The sequence below is a fragment of the Euwallacea similis genome, chromosome 9, assembly GCF_039881205.1.
Source record: "Euwallacea similis isolate ESF13 chromosome 9, ESF131.1, whole genome shotgun sequence".
Classification (NCBI taxonomy): Eukaryota; Metazoa; Arthropoda; class Insecta; order Coleoptera; family Curculionidae; genus Euwallacea; species Euwallacea similis.
The window spans coordinates 3,594,153-3,615,260 of NC_089617.1; the positions used below are offsets into that span (position 1 = coordinate 3,594,153).

At 35.8% G+C, this 21,108-nt stretch overlaps 2 protein-coding genes across 2 annotated transcripts in view; both read right to left on the reverse strand.

Moving 5' to 3' along the window:
* The window catches only part of yata (N-terminal kinase-like protein yata), a 61,198-nt gene that overhangs the window by 37,481 nt on the left and 2,609 nt on the right, over positions 1 to 21,108 (reverse strand). The gene's annotated exons all lie outside the window — the stretch shown is intronic.
* Positions 14,789 to 16,637, reverse strand: brn (beta-1,3-galactosyltransferase brn). Its single transcript, XM_066393354.1, has 2 exons — positions 15,239 to 16,637; positions 14,789 to 15,183 (listed from the first exon to the last, which is right to left on the reverse strand). Exons 1-2 carry the CDS (start codon positions 16,015 to 16,017, stop codon positions 14,865 to 14,867), a joined length of 1,098 nt encoding a protein of 365 aa, XP_066249451.1. The 5' UTR covers positions 16,018 to 16,637; the 3' UTR covers positions 14,789 to 14,864.

The following is a 21,108-nucleotide window of genomic DNA, read 5'->3' on the forward strand; positions in this document are numbered from 1 at the left end:
ATTTTATGTGCTTAAGTATATCCGACAAATTTACCATTTCAGTTTCGTCACATTTATAAGAATTTAATTTTGGGCAGGTACATGCGATGCCATATGTAACTAAATAATTGTACTCATCCTCTGCTTTCAAACTGCGAATGAGTGTATTTCTTGGTTTCCATTCATCTAAAATTTGGAGAATTCTAGAACGAACTCCGGATTGTATACGTTCAGAATGATGAAATTGAACAATCCATCCACATCGGGGTCTTCTGACTCTATTCAATGGAATAATGTTAATAATTTCAAAACCTGGTAAATATTGTTCGAAGTGTCTGTTTCGATTCTGCGGCAGGGTTTCATGCGGAAGTGGTTGTACCGGTTCCAACCAATTACGGGGGCACGCATTTCTGCAGTCATTCATAATTCTAAAAAAATCAAGGTAATATAAAGTAGGTTGCCAGAATCAACCTTCGTAAGACACTGTAGGATATCGACTTTAGAAAATAACATGATTATATAGTTTTATATGATCTATTATCTGCTAAGACCACTCGGAAAGCAAGCTCAAGACGCACTAGTATACCATTTTCTATCATCCCTATATGTAAACCATACGACCCTACTAAGGGGACATTAAACCCGTCAACATCACCTTAAATCTCATAAATAGCGTCTATTCTCCACTTTAAACCTAAATATAATAAATCTAAAGTGTTAAAGAGCGGGTAGGTTTTATTTTTAATGAAATACACGCACGTGTCCTCAAACAACTTTATTCTCGCCTTTTTGGGAATCGAATGCCCCACATACCAAAGATGCATCAGGGTCACCCCCGAGTGCATCTGTTTATCTTCAAAAGAATTAGCACATACCATTCCACCTTCTTCCTACGCTCGCAACCCTCAATCATTCTATTCACACTTATATTAGGACAAAACTGATATTTGAGCCGTTTTCTGCATCTTATGTTTTAGCCAAGATGATAAACAGACTCTCCATATTTACGACTAATGGTTTATTCTAATTTAATAGAGGGTATATACATACATATGTATTTAGCCCTCCGTTAGGCGCGTCAGCTGATGAGACGTCCTTAGTCGCTATGGGTCTGAGAGACCCGTGTTAATAAATATCTTATTTTTTGTAATTGTAATGCGTTTAAAATACAATCAAATGATCAACGATAACTTCCGTGTTTGTGATATACACAATGCTTTAAAAAGCATAATTTACAACTATATTTAAACAAATTAAGAAAAATAAAAAACAGTTTTAACTAGTTAAAATTTATTTAGGTACTTTTTTAAAATTATATTGCTTAAAAAAACGAAAATTACTCACTATCTTCTGTTTGTGTTGATTTCTTCTTCTAAACAATTTTAACAAATTGTTCTTACGTGTCGACTCAAACACAAATAGACATTACATTTTTCGCACACATACTTTGGCTTTGCATCTTTTTGTGTTTCTTTATAGCACGGTTCACATCGTTTTCTTTTTCTTGTTAGTGTGGCAGCTTGAGGTTGTTCCTCTCTAGCTGACGTTTCGGGCCTATATTTTGCTGACATTTTTAATTCGGGTGGCAAATTTGGAATTTGTGACCTTCTTTCTAGTTGTTCTTTCAACAAACTAAAAACTAATTTTTTTATATATTCCCGCCGAAAAATATACTCATTTCCATTCCCCAAAAAAATGAGTCGTGAGTTAATCGCTGCCACATTCAACATGTGATAGAAAATTACCATTGGCCACCTTTTGGTAGATCTGGCCACATTATATGTGGCGCAGAGTTTATCTGCAATATCCACACCCGAGTTAGTACTATTGTAAAAATCTATTATTTCGGGTTTTTTCGTAGTATCATCGGCCACTTCTTCACAGGAAACATGTAGACTTGATAGCAACACAACTATTCTACCTCTCTTTGGACAATAAGAAACAAGAGTTTCGTTTTTGGAAAAACCAAACACACTACTATATTGTAGGCGACTTTTTGGTGTAATAAAATTCGGCGGTAATTCTCTTCTGTTTTTTCGTACAGTTCCCACGTACGATAACTTTTTTTCTTCAAGTGCTTTCACTAACTTCAGACTCGTGAACCAATTGTCTGCCGTAATGTTTCTTCCACTACCATAAATTGATTCAGCAAGTCTTAAGACAACTTTTTCGGAAGAATTATCTGTTCTGAACGGTCCTTCTGGTTGTAGACCGCAATATATCTCCATAAATGCGATATAAAATAGTTTTGCATCGCATAAACTAAAAATTTTTATACCACATTTTGAAGGTTTTGACGGTATATACTGTCGAAAGCCGCAACGTCCACGAAAAGCAGGAAGCATTTCATCTACAGTTACATTTTGACCAAGAACATAATGCGATTTGCAATTTTCGTTGAATAGGGTGAATATTTGTCGTATGGCTGCCAGTTTGTCAGTTTCTTTCCTTTGTCTTCGTGTAGATCTATCATCGAATCGAATGCTCCTTATAAGAAAACGAAATCGTCTTTCTGACATAGTCATTCTAAAAAGGTCAATTCCTAGCCCATCACTTGCCCAAAAATCCAAAATGTTTTGATGATTTCCACGGAATACTCCTGCTAGATATAATAGTGCAAAAAAGGCTTGCATTTCTATTACATCGGTTGGTTTACAATTTCGTTCCCTTACAAATTTTTTCCGTATACTGTCGATATATATATTGGTGTTTTCGACAATAATAGCAAGTATGTTATTGTCAAAAAATAGCTTCCAACAATCCAGTTCAGTGTTGGCACATTTTGCTTATGTTCCGACGACGCCAGGCAATTTTACCAAAACGTTATGGAGTCGTGTTTGAGTCTGTTTCCAAGCTCTTTTTCTCCACTTTGTACCGTCTCTAGCTAAATGTCTTTTGATGAGTTACCGAACTTGTTACAATAAAATATTGACTTACCAGAATAATAATCAGCGTCGCAGTCAGAATCCTCTTCATCACCTTCTTCTTGACTATCAATTTCGTGATCAGTATCAGAATCTACAAGCCTCTCTTCAACATAATCTTCCATTTCTGAATCATCTGATTCGTCAAAATTTTCGTCGGCAATGGTTACGCTTTTCTCCATTTCTTCAAACACCAGATGATTTAGTTCTTCAATATCATCAGTGCTATTCAAATTGAAACGTTTTTTGTCCATCTGTGTAAACACTAACACAAATTTAACTAAAATAAGCGAACAAAACAAAGAACTCTCGACCAAAGGACTTCGTACAACTGTAACGCGGCTAGTAGAAATGGGTATGGCACCCCCAAGACGGCGCCGATCAACACATCTCAAGAATTTATAGCGCAATAAAACACTTACCAGGGTATAAAACTAATGTAAACTATTCTTAAAATATCCCTTTGAGATGTGACGAAGCGACAATAATGTGGCTCCAATAGTTTTCCAACAATTAGCAAATAAAAACACTATGGGTCTGTCAGACCCATAGCGACTAATGGAGGGTTAATTATGGAAACTAGTTATAATAAAAGCTTTATCTTAGTTATAATATTGATTGAGTTTTTGTCGACTTTAATAGCTTTAGTGTCCATAACTCAACAGACACCATGGGGTCATGTGATTCCCGGACTCGATACAACTATAAAAGTATTTTATACAGGGTGGCCCATCGAAAACAGTCCAGCAAAGTTTACTGCTTTATATGTGAAAATAAAAAAAAAGCCTCTGACCCGTATACTTTTGTTTTCAGGGGGACAAATTTCCACATTGATTCTATCACTGTAACTTCAACCCCTTAGCGGGGGGGCATTCACCCTTATTTTTTCAAATAGAAAGGGGTATGTTGTGATACATCTTTTGAAAGGGCATTAAATTGTCTTTCAAATGGCGTTTCGTTTTTTACATTTGAGCTACGCGTCGCCGTGAAATGGAATTTTAAACATTTTACTGGACTTCTTATTTACAAGTAGGTTTACGAGTAAAAATTTTTAATAATACATTCACACACACACTCATTCAGATTCACCCGTGTCCTCCACCTAGTCCTCCATCATTTTCTCGGCGACCAGCGACTTCAGGAAGCTGCGAATTTCCCCGCTTCCCCCTGCGTCTTCGGCTCCCCTGGTGTTATGGGGATCGAGGTTTGGGCCTTTGGCATCCCGACAGTAACCGTCGCCTTGGACCCCTTCCTCCGTTTACTACCCCTCTTAGGGGGCGGTGGTGGCGATCCTCCTCCGCCTCTATCGGCCTGTTGGGGCAAAGGCAGTTTACATCCAGGTCCCCCTGTACTGTGCCCGTCCATGTTACATAGGGGACAGAATCGTTCTCCCCGACACTGTACCGCTTTGTGGCCACCCTTGGCGCATCGCGCACACAGCTGGGAGCGGTCCTTCCCCCTACACTCCCCTGCCTTATGGCCATGCCCCCAATACTTGTAGCAACGGCCAGTCTCCTTTCTCCTGGAGTCGGCACTTGGAGATCTCTACTCGGAGGTCCGATACCCTCCTGATTGCCGCAGCCGCATCCCCCTCCACGAGGAGGGTAGCGGTTTGACAACTGCCGTAGCTAGGACGGAGCCGCTGCCCCCCCACTCCGGCCGCGGCCCCCACCGCACCCACCACCTCCACCCCCGTGGTTACCTCATCGAGGCCGAAAACCTAGAAAGCTGTCGGCCTCCTATTACTCTCCCCATCCCCCCCTCCTCTATCGCACACCCAGTTCGGTTGCGTGCCCCCGTTATTGGTTGTAACCGCTACAACCACTTTCGCATGAAACTTTGAACAATATTTACCAGGTTTTGAAGCAAGCACGATCTTAGAATCGATCCATAAATTAATGGAATCAATCCTTGATATTTGATTCTTTGTAATCGACACAATTTTTTCCGTTAAATCTGATAATAACACAGCACCCATGAGTTCTAATTTGGGAAGGGTGATCACCAGTAGGGGTGCGACTCGACTTTTAGCACTCAATAATTTACAAGATACTATCCCTTTCCGATAGAAAGCTCGTAAATACACGCATGTCCCATAGGCCTTCATACTTGCATCTGAAAATCCGTGTATTTCGACTCTTCGCATTTGATCATTATGAAATGCATGCCGAGGAATGGATAGTTTTGAAAGTGATGATATTGTGCTCAAAAAGACTTTCCATTTCGCAAGAATGGTTTGAGACAGGATGTCATCCCAACCGCAATTATCCTTCCTAATTTCCTGCATAATGAGCTTGGCGGCAACTACCACAGGGTTTGTGATTTCGATTGGGTCGTAAATGGAAGCAATAGTTGCCAAAACTCCTCTTTTCGTGTATGTTTCCTTTATCTTTATTTCTGGTATTACTATGCTGAAGTTGTCTATGTTTGGGTTCCAGCTTAAACCCAATACCTTGTTTGGTGAGCCCTCAGGCATTAATACATAATTGGGGTTAGAATTTTCTTCTGCTAAAATTTTTAGGAATTCAGTTGAGTTGGAACTCCATTTGTGTAGTTTTATATGTGCAGTCTCTAGACAATTGTGTGAGTTGGGAGTGGGCCTCTAGGAGATTGCTTAATTCTGGCAACCTACTTTATATTACCTTGATTTTTTTTAGAAGTATTGTTGGATACCCGTCCAAATCATCTGTTATGCCTCATCTCAAACGAAGCGATAACCAATACATAAATCGCTCAACTTGAGGGATGTTCTGGTTTGACCGTGAGAACCATTAGGTAAAAATATTCTCGAGTACACTTAACACACCGTGACTCTGTCGCCACTCACCAGTCCTTATCAGTAATTTGGCCCTTCGCAGAATCACATGTGTTAAGACGTTAATTGCAAAAACCTTTTAAGGTCTGTTTTTTCTCATTCAATCTAAAAATCCTAAGTTTGTGGGAACCTACCAAATTTGTGTTCTGATTGGTCAACTAGAACAAAATGGGCCGAAACCAAATTCTGCTCGTTTTCCCTGCGTCCTTTTTTCGGACAGATTGAGAGTGGAACTCTACGCATAAACAAAGATCCGACCTTCCTCAAAATTGATACTTGAGATTCTAACGCACCTAGTTCAGTAATAGTTATCACAGATTCTGAAATATAGACTTGTTGACGTTACGGTAGTGTTTTGTCTCGACCATCGTCCTGATTTGACGTGGCGGTACCCACGTACAAAAGAATACCTGGTGTCAGAAGGCTTTTCCCTTAAGACTCCAACAGTATGAGCGACCACAGAATTGGGTGCCCCCATAATTGGTTGCAACCGCTACAACCACTTCCGCATGAAACCCTGCCACAGAATCGAAGAACACTTTGAACAATATTTACCAGGTTTTGAAGTAAATAACATTATTCCATTGAATGACATCAGAAAACCCGATGTGGATGGATTGTTCTGTCTCAATTGATCATGAAAATCTCTTAGACGTTGATGCAAATTAGCGGTTTCTGCTTCCGCGACCCTTAATTTAAATGATTATTGCAAATGGTGCAAGTATGTACACGATTTGGTTATGGGTTGTGAGTACTTCACTTCTGGGGGTTGCAGCAATAAATTTACCCAAATTGTTGATTGTTTGAGCAGTCTTAAAAAATTTCGTCTGTTTCTTGTTGAACTCTTCTTAATTTTTACTTTAAGTTCTTTCTCCCGCTCCACCCTCAGGTGGGGGTTGGATTTCCCAGTCGTAAAGTCGGGCGCAACAAAAGGATAACACAACCTTTGTTTGTTAGTTGTCCGTGCCCTTGTCGGTCTTTGGTTCTTTACTTTAATTTTTGCAACCACCAGATGTTGGCCCTCACCTATAGTCCATTGGAGTCGAGTATCTGGGAAGATTCCTAGGTTCCTTAATTGCGTGCAATAAACCGTTCAGCCCGGACCCTTGAGCCAAGTCGGGAATTTTACCCGTGTTTATGATAGGTATTCGGCTTTCGGCACTTTTTATTAAAGGAATTGGGAATTTTCCCAAAAGTCTGAATAAAATTCAGACAATTCATTTTAATCATTTTGAACTTATACAATCCGGAGTTCGTTCTAGAATCCTCCAAATTTTAAAAGAATGGAAACCAAGAAATACACGTATTCGCAGTTTGAAAGCAGATGATGAGTATAATTATTTAGTTACATATAGCATGTCATGTAGCTGCCCCAAATTAAATTCTTATAAATTTGACGAAACTGAAATGGTGAATTTGTCGGATGTACCTAAGCACATAAAATTAGATATGTAGGGTAAACTATAAATTTTAATTTTAAGATGATCAATGTATAACACTAATTAAAATAATAAAAATTTACAAATTAAATATTGAGAACAACTGAAGAGGGAACTTGCATTACTTGAAAGTAAATTAAGAATGCTATGGTGTAAAAAATAAATAATAGGCCTGCAGCGACACTTAGATAAACTTATATCTACTGTGTATAGAGTATTATTGTTACCAGTTGTTGGAGTACATGTAGAGGAGACAGAGCCCAAAAGAGGAAAGGGGAAATTCTTGGTGTGATCAACGGTTTTATGGCGTTTCGGTCGAACAATCCGGAATGCATTGCCGGAAACCGTTACGGATAATGCTTTCCCGCCATTGTTTGAATTCTCTACAGAACCGGGATGTTGCTCTGGTCCGGGCAGTGCACTGTCACTGTCATTATAGACGGGTGACAATGCGCCGCGCTGCTGGTCCGCACTCCACCACATACTACACAACGTTTGCACGTGTGAAATGAACGTTTGGTTCATTTGGTTTTTTCTTGTTTTGAAAATATTACGAAACAATCCTCGTTTCGATTTGGGCTCTTTAAACGATGTAATCATTATATGGGAGAACCTTTTACACGTGCGTTCTGTGTGTACAGACAGCAGCAGGTAATTTTTGCACTATTCATTTAACCTTCATTTGACACCGTTAATTTTACCAACATGAAAGACACCATGGGGTTAGACAGACCCCATAAGTTTTTAGAGCGTTTAGAGTTTAAAAAAATATTTAAGAAAAAAGTATGTATTAAATAAAATCTTAAACTAACAGAAAACAGTAAATTCTTTTTATCTTTAATGAAATATCAATTGTTTTTAAGAACTTTTTATAGGAATATTAAAAACCTACCTCTAAACCCCATCAGTTGCTCATTTATTGTGCAATAAGAATGGGGGGTATAGTACTTGCGACGGTTAGATATAAATTTGTCCCATATCTGTCTAACTGGAGCCAGTTTGTCGTTGGCGCGCCTCTCTGTTCTGGTTTCTTTGTCGTGGAATCGTAGACAAGGTGACAAAAATTTAAACCTGTTTTTTGACACTGTTACTCTAAAGAGAGTCATTCCATATTTATTTGACCTTATTAATAAATTAAATTGATTAACCATAATTAATAATAAATAAATAAATTCTTTGGTGCTTGAATTTGTGGACTTTCTAATTCCAGATAAATACAAAAGTCCAATCAAAGCTTGAGTTTCGGACAAATCTGTATCACTGTGGTAGGACTGTAAATTATTCAATACACTTTTTTTTCTTACAATTTCCTCATTAGTGTGGAGAACAACCTTATCCAGAATTCTTGGTCAAATAGGAGTGATCGAGTTTCAAACGGAGTTTTCATGCTGCAGGCATCTCCTTTAAGACCTGGCATAATAGGCACAATGTTTTGTATTGCACATCTTCCTCTTCTTTCAGGTAGTTTAATACTCCGTTTGTAACCGTTTCTTCCTTTAAATGCTGCAGTCCGACTTCTAGAAGACTGTTCTTCTTCAATGTCACCTTCAACCTGCCCTATAGACTGGCTTGCAGAAAACTGTTCTTGGATATTGTCATCATTCTGCTCACTTCCTGACCCCTCCTGTTCTTCCAAATAGTCGGAATCCTCGTCCGTGTCGTCGCCAAAAATATTTTCCTCCTCGTTACCTTCTTCTAAAAGTAATCTATTCGTTTCTTCCTCAAGCTCTTTTTCCGTTAATGGCCGATCTTTCTCCGTAATGTTATTTTTGAACTAAAATATAATCGAGTTAATAACTATAATAAACTACTCACCGAATGAAAATAATCCAAAATTTAACCAACTAATGTAATTACAAATAAATAACGTCAAAGACATCTAGGGGTCAGGCGGACCCCACACACACACTTTGTCCCAACGTTGAAAGCCTACTAATTGAAATATTAACGAACACTGCGGGCGGTATCTGGATAACATGTTAACTTTAATTTACACGAGATTGCAGCACATTTTGGCACTTTATATAAAATACTTTTATAGTTGTATCAAGTCCGGGGTACATATGACACCATGGTGTCTTACGAAGGTTGATTCTGGCAATCTACTTTATATTACCTTGATTTTTTTAGAAGTATGAACGACCATAGAATTGCGTGCCCCCGTAATTGGTTGGAACCGGTACAACCACTTCCGCAAGAAACCCTGCCGCAGAATCGAAAAAGACACTTCGAACAATATTTACCAGGTTTTGAAATTATTAACATTATTCCATTGAATAGAGTCAGAAGACCCCGATGTGGATGGATTGTTCAATTTCATCATTCTGAACGTATACAATCTGGAGTTCGTTCTAGAATTCTCCAAATTTTAGATGAATGGAAACCAAGAAATACACTCATTCGCAGTTTGAAAGCAGAGGATGAGTACAATTATTTAGTTACATATGGCATCGCATGTACCTGCCCAAAATTAAATTCTTATAAATGTGACGAAACTGAAATGGTAAATTTGTCGGATATACTTAAGCACATAAAATTAGAAATGTAGGGTAAGCTATAAGTTTTAATTTTAAGATGATCAATGTATAATACTAATTGAAATAATAAAAATTTTAAATTTAAATATTGAGAACAACTGAAGAGGCAACTTCAATTATTTACTAGATAGGTACCTGAGGGTAAAGGGAATATGGGTTGGGAATAGGTGCCAAATGGGGTATTTTTGGGGAGGGATAATCCCGTAGGCTGGCACGTAAAATCGGATCGCTAGGCGGTTTCGTTAGTTGTCTACGCCAACGGGAACTTTTTGTATCGTTTATTGCAACACTTAGAATAAACTTATATCTGCTGTGTATAGAGCAGAGATGGGCAAAATTTATTCGAATAATAATCATGAATTGTCAGTCATCCATAGAGATTATTCATAAATAAAAAGTACGAATAATTATTCCTTATTCACTCCTATCAATGAAGAATTATTATTCGTACTTTTTATTTGTGAATGATCTATTCATAAATAACGTATTAATCATGATTAATTTTTACGAATTATTTCATGATTAATACCCGGAAAAATTAGCTAAAAGAAACGAATGCTTAGGTACCATGGTGTCCGAATATTAATACGGCCTATTATAGTATGCACATACATGTGTATGTCAAATTGTAAAAATAGCGCAATGTTAAAACACTCCTATTTACAATCGTGGAAATATTTAATCCTTCAAATATAACATTGATTGATTCAAAGTATCCATGTGTGCCACTTTTACTCTGCTCGTCGCTTCAACACCAAACGTACAATGCAGAACTAGAAATATTATTTGAATTTTGCTTTTCTGCAAGTTGAGACGTATGTACATATGTAGATTCAAGACGAAGATTGGGTAATCATTCTGCGAATCAACTGTATGTACATATATTGATAAATACACCCGTTGACGCTGTCATAAAATATTACAATTATTTTGGTAAGTACCCAATCCACTTATATATGTATTTATTTTGTGTTTCAACTTGTTGGCAAAATATAGGTATTTACATTTATATATGGTATACATAATATATAGTATATGTATTTTGTATCGTAGATAAAAAATGGATTTAGATGAAAGTACGACTATGTCTGCTCCACTAAGTAACGCATCTCTAGAATCCCATGTCGACGATGATAGTATCAATTTGTCTGATGAAGAACTACAAAGTCAACCGTCGACATCTAAGGGCACTGCAGCTATTTCAGTTCTGGATGGAACTTTTTTCCAAATTGTTAACGAGAAATCCACTTTCACAAAAGTAGTAGCCGGATGTGTAAAATGTTTACCAAAAAAAACTTTAATTTCAGAAACAAAATCTTCAAATTTTATTTCACATCTAAAAAGAGTTCATGGCAATGAGGTTTTGAATGCTTACAAACAGTATGTAAAACAATCTAAATTGACAAGAAATGTTGTAAAACATTCTGAGGCCATTAATGTTACAAGTAATTTCAATCAGACACAATTCGAGCAAGTTTTGATGAAATATGTTATCCATACTATAGCTCCATTATGCGTTGTAGATGATATTTATTTCCGAAAAATTTTCAATTATTTGAAAATTTCATCATTAGGACTTCATATTATAAGCCGCAGAAGTTTAAGCAGAAAGCTGGAGGAATTATACATACACACAAAATCTAAAATAAAAAATACATTGCAGAATATCGACTTCGTGTGCACTACGGCAGACATTTGGTCCGGCAGACGGCGCAGTTTTTTTGGAGAAACTTTACATTGGATTGATCCAACATCTCTAGAAAGGATATCGGTGGCATTAGCTTGTAGACGCATCAAAGGCAGTCATACTAATACATAATATTAAAGAAATGTTTGCATATATTCATAATGATTACAAATTGAGGCCTGAAACGATAGTCGCTACTGTTACGGATAATGCAAGTAACTTTTGCAAAGCTTTTAGAGACTTTGGAGTTGAGGCTCGCAACATTATGAGGCATGGTGGGGAAAATGAAATAGTTAATGCATGCGAGGAAGAAGAGGATGAATGTCCGATATTGAGTTTTCCCGAAATAATTGAAGATTTCCAACGTTTACCAAAACATCACAGATATAGCGCTCATACGCTAAACTTGTGTGCCACTGATATCAACACAACAATCAAACATGACGCAATTCTAAAAAACATTCATGGTAGAGTTTTAACTAAATGCAATATCATATGGAAAGCATTAATGCGCCCAAAATCGTCAAAATTGCTGAAACCGATTTTGAACTTTGTGCCATCTCGTCCAGTAGAAACCCGTTGGAATTCCCTATTTGATGCTTTAGGAGATATTTTAAAGTTAAAAAGCCAAAGTGATGAGGCATTCGATGTTTTAAATATAACTCACAAGCTTATTGACACAGAGTTCAAATATTTAAAAGAATTCATCTTGATAACTAAACCTTTGGCTGAGGCTTTAGATATACTGCAAGGTGAAAAACTTTTTTCCATTACGGTATAAAAGTACCTATGTTGATTGCTCTTAAAGAAACAATAAAGGATTTGTATAGCCGAGAATATGACTATTGCAAACCAATAGCGAAGGGTCTATTGAAGAGCATTTTAAAGAGATTTGAAAACTGTTTTCTTTTCACCACCACGGAGGCAATCGATGCAGGCATAGCGGCTATAAGTCATCCAAAATTTAAACAAAAATGGTTTAGTTGTATTAATGAAACTAGTCAAAACACTGTTTTAAATGCTTTCAAAGCAATTGTTGCCCAGGCCTCACGGTTATCACCTACGCACGAAATGGCCACTGAAGTTGAAGATGAAAATTTATTTAAAATTTTTGATTCCAGAACTCCGTCATCGAAAGAAGTTAGCAACTTCAATTTTGATGCCGAACTTCAAATTTTAAACTTTTTTAAAAATCCATCTACAAATTTATTGATGTTGGATTATTACCCAGCCATTAAATCAGTTTTTATTCGATATAACACACCGCTACCATCATCTGCAGCAGTAGAACGTCTATTTTCGTATGCTACAATCGTCAACACGCCAAAGTCAAATCGTTTATCGGATTTAGCATTTGAAAGAAAAGTAGTTTTGAAAGCAAATATTAATTTCATTCCTTGAAGTTGTTAAAAAAATAGTTATTCATAAACATAATACCTACTTAGTTCTACATCTTGTTTAATTATTCTTTAGACCTATTTCAAACTTTCGGTTAAACTTAAGTTTTCAAATATTATTCATGAAATAATTCAAAAAAATTAATCATGATTAATACGTTATTTATGAATAGATCATTCTTGGATAAAACTTACGAATAATTATTCCTCATTCACTGTAATAAATGATGAATAATTTTTTTTAGTCATTATTCATGGATTTGAATAACATTTTAGTCATGATTGAAAATTCATTCGAATAATGTCCATCTCTGGTATAGAGTATTACTGTTATCAGTTGTTGGAGTACATGTAGAGGAGACAGAGCCCAAAACAGGAAAGAGGAAATTGTTGGTGTGATCAACGGTTTTATGGCGTTTCGGTCGAACAATCCGGAATGCATTGCCGGAAACCGTTATGGGAAATGTTTTCCCGCCATTGTTTGAATTCTCTACAGAACCGGGATGTTGCTCTGGTCCGGGCAGTGCATTGTCACTGTCATTATAGACGGGTGACAATGCACCGCGTTATTGGCTCCGCCAGTCTACAAAATCCTACCACATATTCGTGGGGTAAAAACATGATGATTTAACCTAATTTGTAAGAAATATAGGTTGTCAAAGTTAAGATTAAAAAATCGAAAAAAATTACTTCCTTTGTAATGCTACTATCTGAACGAAATTTTGTATTGGGGTGTTAGAAATTATAATCTATTAACGTTTTCGATGCACATTGTAGATGGCGCTGTCAGCGCTAGATGAACTCTCTAAATGAGCATAACTATTTTATCCTCCGGTATAAAATTTATTTATGACTAAATTTGTGTTTTCCTACATGTTTTAGAGAAAAAAAGGTCTCTTGGTAGAGGTCTCTACAAGCACTCCTTGAGATATTTTATTTTTAAAGTTTGTCGCATCTCTAGTGCAGTAACTATTCGTACAGTTGAATACCTCGTAAAGTATTTGAAAATGCAATTTTAACTTAAAAATCGTGCACAATAAGTAACTATTTTTTTAAAAATTGTTCACTTATTAAATGTTCGAAGTGCGTTAACACCCCCACAAAGATTAATTCAACGTAAAAAAATTAAAATCAGCCTTCTTGAATTATTTGAAGTATTTTTTTGTTGATAAAATCGTACTTGCTCGTATAAAGCAGGTACGTACGGTGTGTTGATATCTACGATAATCAAACATGTCAAGGTTGTTAATAAATTTTCAAATTTTGTGCAATTTCGTGTTTTAAAATGGCCGAAGCTTACACATATGCTGAAATAACTGATATGCTATTAGTTTATGGATTTTGCCAAGGCAATGGCCGCAAAAGTGTGAGGGTGTATAGCTTAGTTTAAATCATCATATTATCACCCCAGGAATATGTGATAGGATTTTGTACAGACCTTTTACAGACACCCTGTATACTGCGTTTGACTTCCACCATTGCGTCAAAGCGAGGTGGTAGCACAAGGTAAAATTACAAAATTATTAACATTAAAAAACGTTTGCAGTACATAAGCAGCAAATTTTACAAGTTGTCCCTGATGTGACTGTAAAACGCTAGACCAAAAATAACGCATTCTAGGTAAATTTTCCTATATTCAATGTTGTTTCGTTCTGCCGCAACAGAGTGTGAAACTTTAAAAATTAATATTGTTTTTTCGAAATAATTGCTAAAAGCTTTTATCAATTTCGCTAATTTTGGAATTAAGAGTTATAAATTTATAACTATTCGTGAAGTTTAGCATTTTGAAAAAAAATGAGTTATGCGTTTAAGAGATATGTAAAAGCATTTATGAAAATAAAGTTAGAGGAGATATGTGAATGGAAAAATGATTTTGAATCAGAAAAAGAATATAGAAAAACTGTAAAAAAACTAGGAATAGAATTGAGTGAAATAGAAAATAATCCTGGAAAGAGCTGTATAATTGTAAAAAATTCATGAAGAGTTTCATTGATTTCTATTTTTGTTTTAATGAAATGGTGAATCATAATGTGCCTATTTATTGTTAACTAAATATCACAAAATGTTTATAAATAATAAAACATTATCATGCATTACCCAAACTTTTTTGTTCATTCCAAACTTTAACCATTGTTTTAGGATCTCCATAACCATGTGATGCAATCACATATTTGTAATCAAATTTACTGTAAGGTTTTTTATTAAAATAAAAATATTTGGAATGAAAAGGCTCAATATTCGTTTTATATGCTAAAATTGCTACATAAATATCATCAAATCTGAAATGTTTCATGTAGAAACTAGCATAATACATATCCTGAAGAGCCGCTTTGGATAATATATAAGCACCTCCTGAAATGTATGGGGGCCATAGGTGGTAGGGGTACTCTTCAAGAGAAACATACCTAAAACAAAAAATGTATATAAAAATATAAATTCAATAGTCTAACTATAATGTACCATTTACTCATATAATGCCTATGAGGGGCAGATTGGAACCCAAATCCTGTATAAAGTCTTACATCATCCTCTAAATCAATCTCAACATTTTGAATCTTTCTTAGTTCAATAAGGTTATTTAGACTTGCAATAGGCTCTTTCAAGTACTGAGGATAGTTTATTGGGAATCGCAAAAATCTCAAAACATTCTTTGTGGATATATAATAATCGTCATCAATAAACATGTAAAATTTCGCGTTTGGGCAGTACCTCATCACCCACTCAAACCCACACATTGTTTTGAAGGTGTTATTGAAGTAGGAATCTGTATAATTCGCCTGAACAATATCATGGTATCTTTGAGACTCTTCATTAAGCGATACCTGCACATCTGGTACTTTTTGCAGTCCTATCAAGAATACAGTTCTAATTTCCACATCAGAAAATCTCCTTTGAAAACCCCAAGAACTTCTAATAGCCAATCTGTGTTCAAAATTTTGTGGTGCAGACTTAATAATATATACTAATCTTAAATCACTGGTATCTCGGCACTTTCCATCACAACTCTTATAGTAGTAAAAGTTATAATCATTTAGACGAGGAATAGAAGGGGTTCTATTGTTTTTAAGCTCTAAAATTAGAGGTTCAATGTCTCCATCATAAGGATAGTGGAAGTTAGAATAGAAATCCTTTTCTAAGGGGTGGTGAAATACTCCAAAGATCAAGAGAAACACAAATCCACTGATAAGGAGGGCAACAACTTTAAGACCTTTCTTTGAGCAAGAACGTAAGATATACATTTTACTGCACAAAGTATAAAAGACATTTGTAAGGGTTCAGTTCTGGTTAATTATCTAATCTAATCTCATTTATGTAATTGAATTACTGCTTTCAAATTTCAATTTGTTAACTCAAGTTCTAAGTGCCAGGAACTTCTTTGAAGTAAAAACATATGACTGTTTCGTTTCAATGGGCTCTTATTACTAACCTCAGCCAAATTGATATTTCGTATTAATTATGGCAAACTACCAGTCTGGGCGAGGTCCTTTAAGTATTTAATCATGGAGATTTGGAAAAACTACTCCAGTACTTTTTGGGCACTCTGGAGACAAAATGATCAGAGGCTTTTCCACAGGTTGGATATAGAACCGGTGGTTGCTTAAATTTTAATCGTCTCTGCAGGTCTGTAATCCTCCACAGCTCCTCAGAGAGCATATCCAGATCAGGATACCCTTAAGAATCACCCCAATCTCATTAAGATACTTATTGATCCGTTCCCCAATGTTCGACTGCTTTTCCCGACTGTCGAAGTCACAATTCCGTTTTCATACCACTTGTATATAAAATTCCAACCTTAATAATAGAAATATGTACGTGGAAAACTCATAATAATTATTCAACAGTCGCGGCAGAAAATTATTAAATTACGTGTAGTTAGTTTAGACAATAAACAATATCAATATGACTTAATATAACTTCAGACATATGTCAGTTTAACTGTCGTATGTCAAGATATCATTGTTGAAGCCTACTCTTCATTCAATGTTCCTATATTGCGTCACAAAAATCAAGAAGTGAGACAACACGAAAGGTCCCACAAAAAACGCAATAGACGAAAATATGCCGTTAATAAAAATTAAAAGAAATTTATCAGCGCTCTCCATTATAGAAAATGTATATGAAACGCACATTGAAATTTAGAATTAATAAGAAATATTAACATTTTCAACATATTAGGGATCACTGGCGGTTTATCAGGCATCAAAACGTTTTCTGTAGCGTTTTTCTAACCTGAACCTGCCGTGATGACCCAATTTATCATTTTATAGCAGCAATATAGAGTTATGAATAAATTTCAGTTTGAGGCAGAGACGTAAAGAATGAATACCTGAAACACAAAAAATTCAAGATTTATACAAGAGAAGAATTTAATATTAATTCTTCGAAACAGTTTCAGTTTCGAATGAATTTCCATTCGAAGCAGAGGCGCACGCAGTGGGAACCTGAAACAAAAAAATCAGTGTTAATTCCTGAGAAGGTTTAAATGATAATTCCCGAGGGAAATTCTTCGAAGCAGTTTCAGTTTCGAATGAATTTCCATTCGAAGCAGAGGCGCACGCAGTGGGAACCTGAAACAAAAAAATCAGTGTTAATTCCTGAGAAGGTTTAAATGATAATTCCCGAGGGAAATTCTTCGAAACAGTTTCAGTTTCGAATGAATTTCCATTCGAAGCAGAGGCGCACGCAGTGGGAACCTGAAACAAAAAAATCAGTGTTAATTCCTGAGAAGGTTTAAATGATAATTCCCGAGGGAAATTCTTCGAAGCAGTTTCAGTTTCGAATGAATTTCCATTCGAAGCAGAGGCGCACGCAGTGGGAACCTGAAACAAAAAAATCAGTGTTAATTCCTGAGAAGGTTTAAATGATAATTCCCGAGGGAAATTCTTCGAAACAGTTTCAGTTTCGAATGAATTTCCATTCGAAGCAGAGGCGCACGCAGTGGGAACCTGAAACAAAAAAATCAGTGTTAATTCCTGAGAAGGTTTAAATGATAATTCCCGAGGGAAATTCTTCGAAGCAGTTTCAGTTTCGAATGAATTTCCATTCGAAGCAGAGGCGCACGCAGTGGGAACCTGAAACAAAAAAATCAGTGTTAATTCCTGAGAAGGTTTAAATGATAATTCCCGAGGGAAATTCTTCGAAACAGTTTCAGTTTCGAATGAATTTCCATTCGAAGCAGAGGCGCACGCAGTGGGAACCTGAAACAAAAAAATCAGTGTTAATTCCTGAGAAGGTTTAAATGATAATTCCCGAGGGAAATTCTTCGAAGCAGTTTCAGTTTCGAATGAATTTCCGTTCGAAGCAGAGGCGCACGCAGTGGGAACCTGAAACAAAAAAATCAGTGTTAATTCCTGAGAAGGTTTAAATGATAATTCCCGAGGGAAATTCTTCGAAGCAGTTTCAGTTTCGAATGAATTTCCGTTCGAAGCAGAGACGCACGCAGTGGAAGCCTGAAACAAAAAAAATTAGTGTTAATTCCTGAGAACAATTCAATACTATTTCCCGAGAAAAATTTTTCAAAACAGGTTCGAATGAATTTCCACTTAAGGCAAAGGTATACACCCTGAAGGTTTAAATGTCGAAAATAGAAATTTAAACTTCGAAATAGCTCAAGTTGCGTTATCATTGTTTGACCACGTTCATAAATGGTAATAAGTATCTTTCAGAAAAACCAAAATTACAAACAGTTTCGACTTTCAACTAAAATTTCAGTTACGTCGTTATTTACTTGATAAAACTTAATTATGAACCACAAGAAACAAAAATCAGAACTCACCCTCGAGCACCAAAAGCGTGAACAGGAATTACGTCAGCAACATCCCTTTTCGCGTAGAAAATGACAGTTAAATGCACCCCACTGTCACTCACTAAGTTAGTGATACACTTAGGGGGTACTGCATAAATCTTTAGAACAAAAGAAAACCCTATTTTCTCGATTATTAGTGCAGCTCGCATTACGCACGTCTTACTCGTCGGCGCGCTAACATTCGATTGAATCATCTACGAACTGATATCGATACGAAAACATACAAAAAATATACTACCTGCCTTTTGTAAAGGTACAGCTCATCGGTCTTGGAAACGATACGCGATATGAAGCAACATGCGATGTTTCCAGATTTAGTAAAATGGGTGAAAGATTGCGAATTCAAGACAACAGTTTCATTATGTAAACATACCCCTACTGAATAAAAATACATTTCCTGCTGCAAAAAGTACTTGATCGATAAAGAAATCAGAGGTTTTTCAAGAACAATACTAATATAGATTAATTTACGTCATGCTTATAATTGATACACACATACAAGTTGTTTCTTAATTACATGTAAAAAATATAAGGGCGTAATCCTCGATTGATTTTAAGTAAAGAATGTCTAATAAACACATGTCCACAAATGCTTTGTTTCCAAAATACAGGGTTATGGCTGTGGCAGTAGCAAAAAAAAACAATAAATAAGTTAGTAAATAGTAATACATATTAAAATCGCTATGATTATTTTCAGCAATTCTTATAAATAATCATTAAAGCATTCCCTCAAAAAATTGTGTTTTCTTTGAAAAGGAGTGCCCCTATCAAAAAAGAACAAGGGAAGTAAAACAACTGTAAATATTTTTTACTAGATAATTGTGTGCTAAAATTGAAATACCCAAATTGACTTATTTTGGAAATATTGAATAAAACCGTTTTTTCTTGATACATTTCAACACCCTGTATCTCGGAAACGAAGCATTTGAGGACATATGTTTATTAGATATTTCTTACTTAAAATCAATCGAAGATCACGAACTTAAATTTTTTACACATAGTTAGGAAACACCCTGTATAATAAAGATAAATCCACTATCAACCTTAACATTTTGTGTCATCTGTTAAAACTTAACGACTTGGAGTGGTGAATGATATATGGCTTAATAACAACGAGTAGGAAAACTCCCTTTTAAAAACTGCAAATTTTAATACCAGAAAAATTAAAAAAAACCATATATGTTATTACTTCAGCACGAAACTCTGATTGGCTTTATACTAAGAAAAAGGTTTTTAAGAAATCTCGGGGAAAACGAATATTACGAGTTCCCAGACCGTGTCAGCAGAATTGGCCTCAACCAGGTGTAATTTTCTTGGAATAAGTGACCTCATAACTTATGTGATTTACCAAATTTAATTCTCTTATGAACAATTTTCATGAGCATCGTGTCGCGATGCTGTAAAGACGACATCGTCTCCACCATATTATCCAGAATTCGTAATTTAAATTAATAATATGTTTATGGATATTGTATTCGACGCTTAAAAAATTTTGAAAACCGCTAGAGTTGCCGCTAAAAGGGCTAGAATTGACAAATAATTTCGGTTCAAACCAGAAACGCACACAGTTGACACTTGAAACATAAGAAAATTTAATTTAATTTCTTAAATTACAATTAAAAATCTTGGACCAGTGTAGACAATGGATACCAAAATTGAAATTCGTGGAATCTTGGAAAGGCATTTATCGGACCTTCATTTTCGGCACCAAAAAATTACAAAAATTAGGGACCAAGGTAATGCTGAATTTGGGAAAGTAACAGACATATTGCTAACTAATTTTCATTTGAAGTTAACTTGATAATTAGTTTATTCCATATTTCGCATATCTGGTTAGACATGCTACCACTCTTCTGGAATCATCTAAGAATCGATATCGAAATGAAAATGTATAAAAAATTTTTCAATCTGCCTTTTGAAAAGGTAGGAGTAATAGAACGAATGGCAACAACGATGGGGCAGCCTCCAAACATTCAAATAACTTTACACCCTTTTTTTGCGAGCGTACAACTTATCGGTCTAAATATGGAAACGATACGCGAAAGGAAATAATATGCAGCGTATACATTTTTTGAGGAATGATATATAAATAGTGATAAAAAACCACTGGTGTGAAAACTACTTGAGTGGTCATTAACACAACAAATAGAATACAGCGAGGTTAAATTAGGTACAATGATCAAACACTTACCGCAAATAAACTTTCTGGAATTATGACCCGTTTGGAACCCTGCCGACAAAAACTGTCTTTCCTTGGTTATTGAGAAGAGGGATTTCAGTTTTGATTTTTTTCGACGCAGCATGCATTGCACTGACTGGGTTCATGTCGGCTTATGTCTTTTTTTCAATCGGCGAAATTTTTACTTTGATTCAATTTTAACTTCTTGACTCAATAATCGTGCAGCTTCAAAGACCCAATCACAAACGAGATGGTATTTCTGGAAATGGCAAATAAAATCGAATCTTAAAAGTGCAATTTTTACCCATTTTCAATCGAGAAACGGTATTCCATTGCAAACAAAAA

What these genes read in the sequence shown, in the direction of transcription:
- brn (XM_066393354.1), bottom strand. Translation starts at nt 16,017, where the DNA reads ATGTATATCTTACGTTCTTGCTCAAAGAAAGGTCTTAAAGTTGTTGCC. An exon ending in AGGCATTATATGAGTAAATG is followed by an intron (nt 15,184 to 15,238) that starts GTACATTATAGT and finishes TTTTTGTTTTAG; the next exon opens with GTATGTTTCTCTTGAAGAGT.